General features: G+C 37.3%; 1 protein-coding gene across 1 annotated transcript in view; it reads left to right on the plus strand.

Annotated features, from left to right (window-relative positions):
* LOC111085831 overlaps nt 1-14112 on the plus strand; it is a 78596-nt gene that overhangs the window by 48500 nt on the left and 15984 nt on the right. The window contains exon 11 of the mRNA XM_022386201.1: nt 6425-6678. Coding sequence (XP_022241909.1) covers nt 6425-6678 — 254 coding nt within the window. The remainder of the gene's footprint in view (nt 1-6424; nt 6679-14112) is intronic.

Raw genomic sequence — 14112 nt, forward strand, 5'->3', positions numbered from 1 at the left:
TGTTGTAGAAACCTACAAATGTCATCCTCTACATTTGTAGGTTTCTACAACAGGCAGTTGCTGTCCATTTGAAACTTAGATTCATTATGTCGGGCTTCTACTTTCATCCCTTTTCTCATTGGCATCTCAAATTTCATTGGCTCCTACAAGGAGTCTTAGTTCTGCCCCTATTTGAGGGTCTCAACATCAGCTCCTCAGTACATTGGTACCCAGAACAGATTCTGTCTACATCCACAGCTTTCACTGTTTAGTTGGATTGCCACCAGCAGCATCTGTGTTTATTGTATGCCTTTGATGTCTGTGGGGCTAGGCTCTGAGTATTTCTGGACGGATACAAGGCATTAAAGGTTCTTCAGTCGTGTTTAGTCATTCAATTCATTTTCACCACTATTATCCACCCAACCTGTAGGATTTCCGTCTCCCGCAGATCCACGTAAATTGAAACTTAATTCTAGGACTATCAGTGTTTAGCTGGTCTGGGAGTAGTGAGAGAATCGTGCTAGTTCTTTCGAGGTTTTATTCTCATTGGTTGTTGGGCCTTGGAGATTAGTGTCCAGTCATTGATCTTTTTCGTCTATATCAATGCCTCAATTATCCAAGATTTATAAGTTACTCATTCCTCAATCTGAGTTGACATTTTTTACTGGTATTATGGATGTCCAAGTTCGTTGTAGATGGTCCTATCTGAACATTGTCATAGCGGTGGCATCCGACCACTATCGGCATTTTTAGTGCTTAAGGGTCAGGTACTGCAGCTTGGGTTTTTTACCTTTGGACTGGCATAGGCTTCACATGGGTTCTACCGAATCATATGGGTCTTTTTCTCATCACCTTCATTTCATAGCTCTGTGCACACACCATTCCATAGATGACTGGTTACTGCTGGCACCCTCTTGTCAAATGTCAGAACAGCACACCTGGATTCTACTTTCAGAAACCACTAAGGCAGGCTTCATTCTCAGAACTGAGACATCTATTCTTGCTCCAGTTCAATATGTCATAAGGCCGGATATTGTATTTTTCATCATATCTCTCAGTCTGGCTCAGCTGACTCAGTCCGTCTTTGCCCCGACTCTTACGTCTCCTTCTCCCACTGCACAGATGGTTCTTTCTCTTCTGGGAATGTGGGCTTACTCGAATCCCTCATGCCTTTTGGATGAGAGAACAACTGATTCTTTTAATATTCTTTATGCAATTGAGGGATCATAAGCTTTGATTCATTGGATTCCCCAGTTTCCTTAGTCAAGATCATTCTTCAATCTTGAGGTGTTAAGTTAGGACACTACTAAGATATGGGTTCCTATTACCACCCCCTCGTCCAGAGTTCCATCTCTTCAGTTAGGAATTCTAGGGTCTATGCATGGACGACAACACTTCCCTACACATTGGTGTAGTCCTTCTTGCCCTTCCAAAGACAAAGTGTCATGGTCTGGGTTTATTATGGGGAAAATCATCAGGCTTCACTCTGACAATTCTATGGTGGCATCTTGTATTTCTCATTGAGGAGGCACTTGGTCTCAGGACCTCTTCTATCATATCACCCTACTAGCTTGCCATGTTCCATGGGTGATGACTGCAGTAGCAAATCAATTATCTCAACCCAAACAGATTCTTCCAACAGAATAGATGCTGCATTACAATAGTTCTGTTAGTTTGGCACTCATTTTGCAACTCTGATTGGTGGGTTGGCCTCTCATTGGAACACCCAACTACTGGCAATTTGGTCTCCAGTACCTCACCTTCAGACTTTGGCAATGGATGCATTCTGTCAGAATTGGATGGGATTACTATTCTAGGCCTTCCCTCTAATTCATATGTTACCCAAGGCACTAACTATGTTTTGTTCCAACCCATTGTCTGGGGCTAGTGATAGCCCCGAATTGGCAGCTACACTCTGGTTTCTGCTTCTGCAATACTTTTAGGAGTATCCACCTATTACACTTCTTTATAGGCCATCTCTGTGGAGGCAGCCATCATTTGACAGGGTTCACCTGGCTATACAGAAGCTCAGACTTCAGGTATAGAGGTTATGCAGTCTTTTGCATGGCATCAGGGTTTAATTTCTTAGGTTGCAATATATCTGTCTCAGTCTTTGCTTAGTCCTGCAATGGACATTTCTCAATGGAAATAACACTCATATTGGCACTGGTATATTGAGAGCAGGTTGAATTCATTTTGCTCAGAAGTGCCAACCATAACTGTTTTTGGACCTGACTCTTTGGCAAGGGTTTTTGCACCTTCCATAATCCCCATGTATATGGAGGCCTTATCAACAACCATTTGATACTGGCAACTAAATATTCTTTGGATCACATCTGGGGCAGTCTTGCCCAGGCAGGTGTGCTTTTATCAAACCAATTCTGCACTATTAACTGGTAAATCAGTACACTTTATCTAGGTTTCTCAACAGGCTCTGTAGAAATGTGGTGTTCCATAAGACCATCTTGAGGCTGACCTAGTGGTATCACTGTATTATGGTAGACTGCCACTCTTGGAATATCATGAGTAAAGCATAAAGGGATCCTGCCCATCTCTGCCAGTCATTGGATTGAATAAAGTGGGGTTGGTTTGCTTTTAAACATTTAGGGAACTTGGTTCACCTATTGCACTATTTTCAGAGCACTGTTCCTCAGGACTCTCCAACACGCATTACCCTCCACATTCTACTAGTGGAGCTAGTGAGTCCTCACCACACCCTGTTTCCAGTCACAGAGGCTTTTCCTCCACAGTGGTAGAGTGAATTTCCTCCACTCTTGGAGAAGAGGGCAAACTTGGGGGCTTTCCTACCGGGTCCCAGGATGTATTTCCCAGATGTTGGTAGGAGAGGTACCAGTTTATGTGGGAGCCTACTCATGATACTAGTTCAGATTTGATGCTTGGCTATCCAGTTGGGTTAAGTGTGGCCCTTCTTTTTGATCAATATTGGTTCAGTACATTGTTCATGGAAGAGGGTCCATTGTTTCCTCGTAATTCCAAACACAAAATGGTCCCATCCTGGGTCCATGGTTCAGCACAGTTTGTTCCATACCTTCCCCATAATTCCGGGGGCAAGAAGAATTTACCTAGCCCACACAGTTGGGGAGTGAGGATGTGTGTTTATAATTCCAGACTGGATGAGTTATGTTTCCTTAGGCTGAGTACAGCATACAAGATCCCATCATTCCAAGCCTGGGGTGTTGCCTTTCAAACTTCTTCAGGTGGAGAAGGTCAGTCCACTTCATTGTTGCTTACCTTCTCATCATGATTCCAGTGGCTTGGTATGCATCACTTTATGGCTATAAATTGCGATCCATTCATAAGTATATATATGTATATACTGCAGTCCAATTGCTCAGGCCACCAATGTGGGATATAGGGACCATGGCCGATAATTCCAACTCAGAGCAGTGGAACCTCGGCTATCTGTTTGGGGCCTGGCCTATAGTGATGATAAATCATGTCAAATTCCACCCACAATGCAGGAATTATGTTCAGGGTGAAAAACATACCTGTTCTGGATGTAGTGTTGTTCCCTCACTAGGATGCCTATCTTCTATTGACACACTTATGATGTATGCAGATGTTTTCTGTATGGATAATGCCCTCACCAGCCCATCCACCTTATACGTGTTGGGTTGTAGCTATAAGTGGGAGGGGACATAAGAATGTTTTGGAAGTTATCTTTTTCTTAAATTGAAAATGTATTTCCAATAATACTTACCTCCTTTCACACTCTCCTGCCCTTCCTCCCCACTAAGAGCTGATGTTAGAGACTGGGATTGAGTACGTTTCGGAACAGTGATAATATTTTCTGAATAAGGTGGATATATAGAAGGCACCAGGATAGAGGGCACATTGATGTAGGTGGAGAGTATCACGAGACAAATATCAACAAGGACAATTAAGTGGGGTATAAAAGACTGGAACAAGTTAGAAAAAATTAGAACAATGCTTAGGTGGGCAAAGGAAGAAACCCTGGCAGTCAAGTAATAGCTACAAGTGTAAGAGGAGATAAGTATTATTGGAAATACGTTTTTGATTTAAGAAACTGGTAACATTTCTTTCACTTTTTCTGTTTGTCTTTCGTACTTAAATCATTCTCCATCTATTTTTTACCTTCTGAAGTTCCACCTATACCTTTCCTTTCTTTTCTCTTTCTAACTTCCATATTCTTTTAAACTCCTTTTGAATATTCTTTGTTTCTCCTGCATAATCTTCATCATTTAATTATTCACTTTCCTCTTTTGTCTTAACAAATTTCCGTTGGCCTGATTTTCTCATTTTTCATTTTCTTTTTCTCAGATTTCTTATTATACGCTTCTAAACCTTTATGGTTAAATTTATTTTCCTACATCTGTTTTCTTGATTTCTTATCCTATTAGTGATTTTTGTATTTCAACTTTCCATTCTTGAACTTGTATTACTATTTGTTATCTCTATTTCCTCTTCTTCTTTCAATACACATAATTATTTTCCTCTAGTTCCTGAAATTTCCTTTGAACTTCTAAGGAGATATTTCATGCTTCTTGTAACTCGTTTTTCATCAACACGTTTTATTTTCAAATTTTTTCTTTATGATTTTGTAAGTTTAAATTTCTTGTACTATATTTTGTCTTTTTATTTTTTGTTATGTTTCTTGTCATTGAGGAAACCTTTTAGAAACAAATAAAAAAATAATTGTAACTAAGAGATTTTCTCTTTCCGTATTACTTTCTTTTATTTCCCCTTCCATTTCCTGATGCTTTTCTTTTGTGATAGATGATCTTAATATTGTATTCAATGATTTAAAATGAATCTGACTACTCTTACTTTCCTTCTTATTAATCACAAGCATTTCTAAGGCATTCATACTATTTGTCTTGCCTCTTGTATTCTCACCAATGGCATATTATTACCATATCTAAATTTGGGGCCATAGGAAGCAGTAAGGCCAATCAGGCCATGGCTTGACCACTTTTTCATGGTATGTATAGGACAACTTATGTATTAAAACTTCCTTCTTTTAATTCAATACATTACATTGTGTGTATGCAGTATTTGTAAATACAATAGTTCAAAATTCAATCTCATAGTAATAAATTGCCCTAGAAATGGCAATGTGGCAATAGGTTGACCACTCCAAAATTGCTTCTTATGGCGATAAACTTACTTTAATTTCTAAACTCATATTAATATATCTTTAAATATTTCATTGTTTATCAAAACTTCTTACCTTTCTTATGATACTTTCTATCAATTTACACTTCATACTCAGATTTATCTTTATATTTCAAAATTCAATACTTTTCTTTGCAGGACTTGGATATGCATGCTTTCCTCAATTTGTAGACATACACTGCCCTCCCTACAAAAAACTAGAAAATAAGATAAAAAGTTCAAAATATAACTAAGTTTAGTAAGGATATAGCAAGATTAAAATGTGCAAATGAAATCAAAGAAAATAAATACTGGTTAAATGAAGAAGATAAAATATATTATTTATGTTAGAATAATTTAGAAACGATAAAAAATTTGATAACTGACTTAAAGTTTGGAATAAGGTTTGTTTGTTTGGAATTAAGCACAAAGCTACACAATGGGCTATCTGTGCTCTGCCCACCACGGGTATCGAAACCCAGATTCTAGCATTGTAAGTCTGCAGACATATTGCTGTGCCACTGCGGGGGCTTGGAATAGGACCAATGTGAGATAGATTAAAAAGAAATGTTGAAGAAGGTGCTAGAATGTTAGCCCCCCAGTAGCGCAGTGGTAAGTCTTAAAGCTTACAATGCTTAAAACCAGCTTTCAATACCCATAGTGGGCACAGCACAGAAAACCCATTGTGTAGCTTTGTGCTTAACAAGTAACAAACAAACAAGCTTGAAAATTAAGAAGTTTTTATAAGACATTATTAGAATAGGAGAGGACTAATGACAATTAAATTGTTTAATTTAATAATTTCACAATCTTGATAATTAATGAAATCAAAGTAATTGAACTACTTTCAAGTAAATATAGATTAATTAATTATACTTATACAGTAGTAATAACTAATGGTAATAGTTAAATGAATATTATTTTATTGCTTGATTGTTGATATGTCTTAAGAATACCTCCTTTTTTAGAACTTTAAGGGTAAAAAAAACAATCTTGTATTATCTACGTATATTATTTCTTTAATTGTATCTTGTATGGGAAAGATAAAGATATTCTATTTTAAATTTGAAACAAAACTGCCTCTGAATCTGGTGTAGAAAGACAAGATTTCTTGGTTGAATGTTTTTTTTCTGTGTATCTTGTATGTGATTTGTAAAGATATTATAGATTGAATGCAAGACAAAATTTAAGCTGTGAACATGATGTTGAAAGGCTGAAGATATTCTAGATTAACTGTACAATTTTCTGTACCTGAGAAAAATTACGGGTTTAACATAACTGATTTTTTTTCTATCCTTCTGTGTTATAGATATCAACTGTTCTACAAACGTGTGAAAAAACATTTGGAGTTTAAGCTATTATCTGACAATCAGGATGATATAGCTGTTTCAGAGTTGATTTCTCAGATGTGGAACAATTTAGAAGAGGACCAAAGAGCCACTATTTCATCAATTGCTGCTGCTCAGATTCAGAGTGGAAATAGCCCAGATCCATCAGTCACAGGAAGATGTTTGAAGGATTTGCCTCTGTCACTAAAGCTAGATATTGATGAAAATGAATTAAGTGAGTGTAATAAATTGAAGCCATATGTTTTTGTAACATTAAGTCCAAAAAAAAACAGTTGTTATTAATGTGTATCTTCATAAGATTAGAACTATAAAACAGTTCACATTTAGAAGTGACTTTTCAGTAATATTTTAACATCTAGATATTGCAGTTGTTACTGAAAAAGAACTTGAATACATAAGAAAGATTTAGTTAAGATAGTAAATATTGAGAAGGAAGTAGCATGGATACACAGACAGAGAGAAATTGCAGTGATGCATAATCTTTAGATAAGATAATAAACATTATATGGGAAGTTACAGTGGCACATAATTTTTACATAAGATAATAAAATTGGTAGGGAAGTTGTAACAACACATAATCTTTAGATATAATAGTAAACACAAGAGAAGTTGCAGTGGTGCATATTCTTTAGATATGGTAGTGAACTTTTTTTAGAGGAGGCATTAAACATTTGGAGGTGATTTAGCATTGATATTTTCTTTCTAGATAGCATATTAAAATTCAGTACATAATTTTATTTTGATATTTACTTATTCTCATTAGTATATAAGATATAGAAAACAAGAAACCATTTGGTCCAGCAAGGCAGTCCCTGAACATGTTCTACTCTTGATAAAAAGTAAAAACTTAAAGCTCACTCTTCTACAAACTATTATTCCATTAACCAATCACCCTGTTAGAAAAATAAAACTGTCTCAACCTACATTCCCTCTAATTTTTTAAAATCTGTATGTGGAATGAATTTCTTCATGTGCTCCAGTAGCAAGGCAATGTGCAGATGTGTGCCACCAGTTTTTGTTGTTTTTTTTCAGGGGGTGGGGGGTATTTTTAGATCACCAAATCTATTGAATCATTAGGCTGCTGTGTTATTTGGTCTAGGGTCATTAAGGCTGTCAGTATGTTGAGACTCCTCACCTTGCAAAGCTGGAATAACTGAGTGTGCAACATTTGGTTGGTTGTTGTGTAGCTACGCAACTTAGAGGGAACACTAGACTCTCAGTTGGAGCCTAGCTTGATTTTTCCAAATCTTAAACTTGTGCATATCTTCTCATATGACTATCCTCCAAAAATATCACAAAGAAATACGAAGCCTTTATTCTACCAATCCCCTAGAAGAGTGAACCCCTTTCATGAAAATGCCAAATCTCGTGAACCCCTCCTAAAAATAATACTTTCCAGGGATTTTCTCCCTTGTCTGTATATAAATTATAAAAACAGTGATCGTGGAAATATAAAATTTGGTTTTTATGTGACACTTTTATTACATGCTATTTATTATTACATTATTATTTATCATTATATTATGAAAACAGCAACACTCTTCCAAGATTTCACTGTTGTAACTCATGTCACTTGGATTAAGCCTAAAGTTGTTCTTGATCTTAATTTTAAAACCAACACTAGCAGTCTATTTAAGTTTAAAAATACCCCCTCACCTTTCCATTTCTCATGAAGAGTTTTGAGGTTATAATCTACTCAGTGTGATGGATGTACTTGCTTTGATCTACATAGCTCTTGGAAATATGGAAGCACTGAAGAAAGATAAAGTTTCAGGTCTGGTTCAGTACTGAGTCTACTTTTGTATTTGGTTTTTCAGATGTGCATACAAGGAAAATGCTTTCTCACATAAAGATTTTGTTGAAAATAGTAACAAAACTGTAGTAGCTTTTTCTGCCAGCAGAGGGTACTTGTTTCTTAAACTCAGCCAGAAATTGATCAATGGCAGACTTCTGAAACTCCTTTTCAGTTTGTAGTCACAGAAGATCTCAGTCAAGTTTTCTTTTTCCTCCATGCTCAATATCTGAGACGAGAAAGTGGTATCGTATATTATTAGGTGTAAAACAGTTCAAATAAAAAATCACACATTGAGAATGTTGACAAGCAAAAAAACGTCTCACCAGAGTAAAACAGCACACCACTGAGAGTGACTGAGTACTGACTAACTGAATGACTGCAGTGCCACTACATTGGTTACAATGCCTTGGCTCCAGTCCTCAAAGTGCCAAAATAGTTGTCTGTTGTGCTGGCGTTGTTTTTGTTAGGCTTATTTCTTTAATTACATTTAATTAATTAGTTATTTATGCATATGACAAATTAATTGTGTCTGCAATGTCTGCCAATTTCTTCATACTTCATGAAAAAAGCACCAATTGTAATTTCCCCATAAATTTGGAATTTTGGTGCACAAACACTTTTGCTTCTATGATTATAGAATTTTTTCAGAGAATCCCCTGAACCTCTTCCCTAGATAATGTTGTGATTATCAGTTAGATCACCTCTTAACCTTATAAGTTAAGAGATCTTTGCCTATTCACACAAGATAGCACTTTCATTGCTGGAATCCATCCTAATAACTTCCTCTGAATTAACTGAGTGTCCAATAATTCAGTATCTTTTCTTATATCAGCTAGGAGACCAAAAATGCTGTCAGGTTTTGTATTTATAGGTCGAATTCTTAACACTAGGTGTCCGTAACTTGTTGGGGATAAATTTCAACAATAAAAAAACAGCACACAGTCCACTTGTTTCAAACTAATATAGTTAAAACAAGTCAAAGTATATACAAATGTTCCTTACATTGTTGATTATCACAGTTCTACCCAGAGCTTTAAATAATTGTCTCTTTTTTTGTGAAAGTCCACACAAGCTGGTTCAATTACTTTAGAATACAATTGACAAGACAAATTATTTCTTCCTACTCTGTTAATACAATACAATCAGTGATAACTTAACTTTAAAAAATTGCCACTATACACTTTTTATGGCTAAACTCACAACCACACAGTTTAGATGTTCAACACACTATGAGATATTATGATGCAATAATACTCAATTAAAACAATGAGAAAAACTCGGAAGGTTCTAGTAACATGATGCAATTATATAAGAATCACCAATTCTTAACTAGCGAATTACACATCGTATGATTTGTGAACAGTTAAGTAAACAAACTTGCGATAAACTATCATTTCTCAAAAATAACTATATAAACTACTTAAATCATAACACTTGCATTAAACTGAAACAGACATGAATATCTAACAATAAGCCCTTCTTCAAGAAAATTATTTACAATATTTTTTATACAATATACAAAGACTGTTTTCAATTCATGCACAAAGTCTACTCATACAGTCCTAATAGAGTCCAGTACAGAATAATTGATGTAGCACTTAGATGGTCTGATGGTCAGACCTGCTGCCCTCACTCACCCAAACAGCTCTTTGAGTTTCTTCAGGTGGTCTTACCATCTGGCTGTGTGGATTGTGGATCAGAATTTCATCCACATAATGCTTGATGTTGGTGGTTTTGTGCAACATCTTCGGCATTATGTGGTTGAATGTAACTGCTGAGATAACTGACCCAAATGGTATCTTCTTGAACCAGTAACATCTATCTGGTGTCACAAAGGCTGTTTTCTCTTTAGATTCTGTTTCTATCAAACTCTGCCACTAACCTTTTCAGAGGTTGATCTAGGTAAAAAAATTTGGCTCCGTTTACTTTTGCCATGATAGCCTCTGGAGTGCCCATAGGTTTGGAGTTGAATTTCTTCAAGAGGTTCAGCTTTTGGAAATCTATGCAGATGTGGTTTTGAGCCATTAATCTTCTTTACGATTACCATTAGTGATCAGTAAGCTGAATTCAAAGGCTTAATGCTTCAGGCTTCTAATATTATCTCAACTTCTTGCTGGATCAGGTCTCTCATCACATAGAGCATATGGTAGGGCTACACCTTGACTAGATCCCAGGTCATGGTCTCAATCTTGTATTGCACGAGGTCTGTCTTGCCTTGTTTGTCTATGAAGACATCCTCATACTGGCACAGTAGATCTTGTAACTTTCTCATTTGCATGTCAGTCAGTTCTTCATTGATGTTGATGTCTTTATATATCTCATCTCCACCCAGCAGTATAGAGTCTAGTAGACCTTCATCTTCTATGACAAAGTTACCTTCTTCTGGTTCTGCATCTATGACAGTCACACCTGCAATGTCCATCTGTGCTTCAACAACTGCACCTGTTAGGTCTTCTTCCCTCTCAAAGTACCTTTTCAATAAACTGGCATAGTAGATCTAGGTCTTCCTATCCATTTTCACCTTTTAGTCCATTCTGTTGACCACTTCCTGCACTTTAAAAGGTCCTTTCCATTGCAGGGTGAGTTTGTTATTGTCTATAGAACCAAGACCTTGTGTTCAACCTTGAAATGTCGATCTTTGGCCTTCTTGTCATAGAAGTGCTTCTGACTGCCTTGAACTTCATACAAACTTTATTGAGCATGTTGACAGGTCTCCCCCAGTTAGTTTCTAAGATCTAACACATAGTGGTATGTGTTTTTCACTTCTGAATCTTCTTTGCCTGCCCACAGTTATTTCAGTATCTCATACTGTTCTTCCTTACAGTAACTTGAAGGGTGAAAAGCCTGTATTCACTTGTAGGACTTCTTGGTAAGCAAATATTGCTACCAGCAGGTACCTGTCCTAGTCACATGTTGGCACATCTTCTTCAGCATGCTCTTTAAGACTCCATTGACTTTCGTACAAAGTACATTACATCTAGGGTTGTATGGGGTGGTAAAAAATTGCTGGGTGCTGATGAGTCTGTACACCCCTTGCATCAGTTCAGAGGTAAACTGGGCCCATCTGTCACTCATGATACACCTCTTGCATCAGTTCAGAGGTAAACTGGGCACATGTGTCACTCAAGACTTCTTTTGGAAAGCCTAGAAGGGCTTCTGCTACTGTATCTGTCTCTATCTTCAGCAGTGCTATTGTTTCTGGGTAACATATCACATAGTCGACTACAATCAAAAAGTACCAGTTGCCCATGTCAGATACAGATGCTAGTGGTCCAATTATGTTAACAGCTACTCTGCTGATGGCTATTCTATGAGAGGAATCTCACCCAGTGGCACCTTGGCTGACTTCCCTCTAGGTTCTGTCCTTTGGTAGATGTCACATGACCTACAGAATCTGATTACATCTCCAATGACCTTCCACCAATGGAAGTTGCTGGTGATTCTGTCTGCTGTCTTCTTGGCCCGTAAGTGTCCTCCCACAATCGACTCATAAGCCAACTTCATCACTTGAGTCTGGTATTCTATTTGTACTATGATCTGTTTAACTTCCCTAGTAGAATTGTTTTGATAGATCTGGTACAGCACTCCCTTCTGGCCCTCAATTCTGTAATTCCCTTTCCCCTTTGTCTTATGCTCATCTTTCTTCTGGGCAATGTCCCAAATTTCTGCAGTGAATGGTCTTTCTTCTATGCTTCCTTCAGTTCCTGTAGACTTATATTCAGTATGTCACCTTTCAAGACTTGCAAGGGCTTGATGTCTTGCTTGCTTTTCTTTTCTTGAGCTCTTGTGGTGACTGCAGATGCCTCATCAGTCTCTTTTCTGTCTGGTTCCTCCAAACTTCTACTACCTGGTATATTGCCAATCACCAGTTTGTAATTGGGTGCCTTCATACACATGGTTTCAAGGTCTCCCACATAATATGAGTGTCCCTCTTTATTCTTGCTGTGGGAAACTTTCTCACTGTCCCATCAATAAGCACATGCAGATGTACTTAGCCCCTCATCTGGTCATCAGATACTTGACTGGTTCTCGCTGCTGCATCCAGTGTCTTGTAGGACTTTCACTTTCTTGTCCACGACATATCCTTCATCTTCTGGCATGTTGTGGTTTTTTGGCAACTCTCGATGTTTACCATATACTCTGATCAACACTGGCACTGTTGACCTGTTTGATAACTTGAGCTGACTATTAATCATATACTGTTTCATCATGGTGATAGCACTTCCATCTTGTGATGAAGCTGATGAGTTGTCTATTCTGTTTCTTCTGGCCACAACACCCATGGTGATAGTCACACTTTTGTTTTTTGCCAGCACCATCTCTGTTGCTCCAGCTGCATTATGTTGAGATTTCTGCTGTTGCTTGTTGGTGACAGACTTGTACTCATTTGCAATGTGCCCCATTTTATAACAAGTGTAATATTTCTTCTCCCTTTTGTCTGTTGACTTCTTGTCACTTTTGGTGGCACCCTACTTTAGGTCAGCCACCCATGGTTTCTACATTAACTAGTTACTCTGGTACTTGCCAGTTATACTCCCTCCATAGGCTTCCATGTACTGCTGTTCTGCCAGCTTGATCATCTTGTCCACGTCTTTCAATGCTTTCTGTTTTAGGAACAGTGACTTGTTAGTGGAGCATGTGATCATGAACTATTATATTAGTAGATCTGTCAATCTTTCAAAACTGTCTTCACACTTGGCTATGTCAGTCCACATTGTGAAGTATCGCCATAGATGTGCCACAAACAAATACCGTTTCTCCAGTGTCAGGTTTGACTTTTCTGAACTTCCGATGAAACCTTCCTCTATATGTTCATAGCACTTCAGCAAGGCCACTTTTATCTTCTCATAGTCCATGGCAGTATACACTTGTAGGCCTTTTCCTGTTAGTAGGGGGCTGAGACAGAATGCCCAGTCACCCCTGTCCCAGGTCTTACTTTGGGTGAATATTTCACATTCTCCAGGAAAGCATCCATGTCATCTTTCTGTTCCTCATTTTTGGGCAGCTTGGGTCGGCTGGACCTGAGCCTATTGTCATTATTGGGTCCTCCATCTTTCTGTTGAGTGAGCTTTTCAATTTGTGCTCTTATTCTTTCTATTTCTAGTCTCTCCTTTATCTCCTATTTTTCTATCTCGGTTCTGCTTATATTTCCTTATTTCAAGTCTCTCCTATTCTTTTTTCTTCCTCTCTTCTCTGCTGTTACTCTTCTCTCAATAGAGCTTGTTGTTAAATTGTTTAACAAGATTGTGTAGATTGCCATCTTTTAGCCAAGTTGCTCACACCTCTCTATCCACTTATCAAAGTCAATCGACATGGTTATATAGTGGTTGTGACCTTTACAATAATTTTACCACCACTACAGCTGTGTTCATATCTCTCTCAGCATGGGCCTGGTCCCTGGGACCGACCTTGTAACCATTTTGTGCTTGTTATAGTTTCATGCTATAACGTTTAAATTATTAAGCATATACTAACGAAATTTGGCAGATTATCAGTAAACATTACAATGCTTTCATATGCATCAATTTTTTCTATTAAGTCTTAAGGTTTATAAAGTAAAGTTTTTCTCATGCCTTTTTTTTCTTTTCACATGTTGCCTATCCAACATGCAAAGTAATTTTCATTTTAAGATTAAAAATATTTTTGTGCATCAGAAAGTTTTCAAATTTCACTTGCAAAATCCTTATTAATGTCCAGATAGTTATCAAACGTTTTTAAAGTAAAAACTTTATATTTTATCTGTTATTTCCAGTAACAAACTTCTGTACGGGTTTGGTCAGTTTGACCAATCCTGTAATCACGTTAAAAAATTAGGAAATAAATATAAATTATGCCTTTTTCATTCTAGAATGA

This window comes from Limulus polyphemus, unplaced genomic scaffold (assembly GCF_000517525.1).
Source record: "Limulus polyphemus unplaced genomic scaffold, Limulus_polyphemus-2.1.2 Scaffold646, whole genome shotgun sequence".
NCBI classification, from domain to species: Eukaryota; Metazoa; Arthropoda; class Merostomata; order Xiphosura; family Limulidae; genus Limulus; species Limulus polyphemus.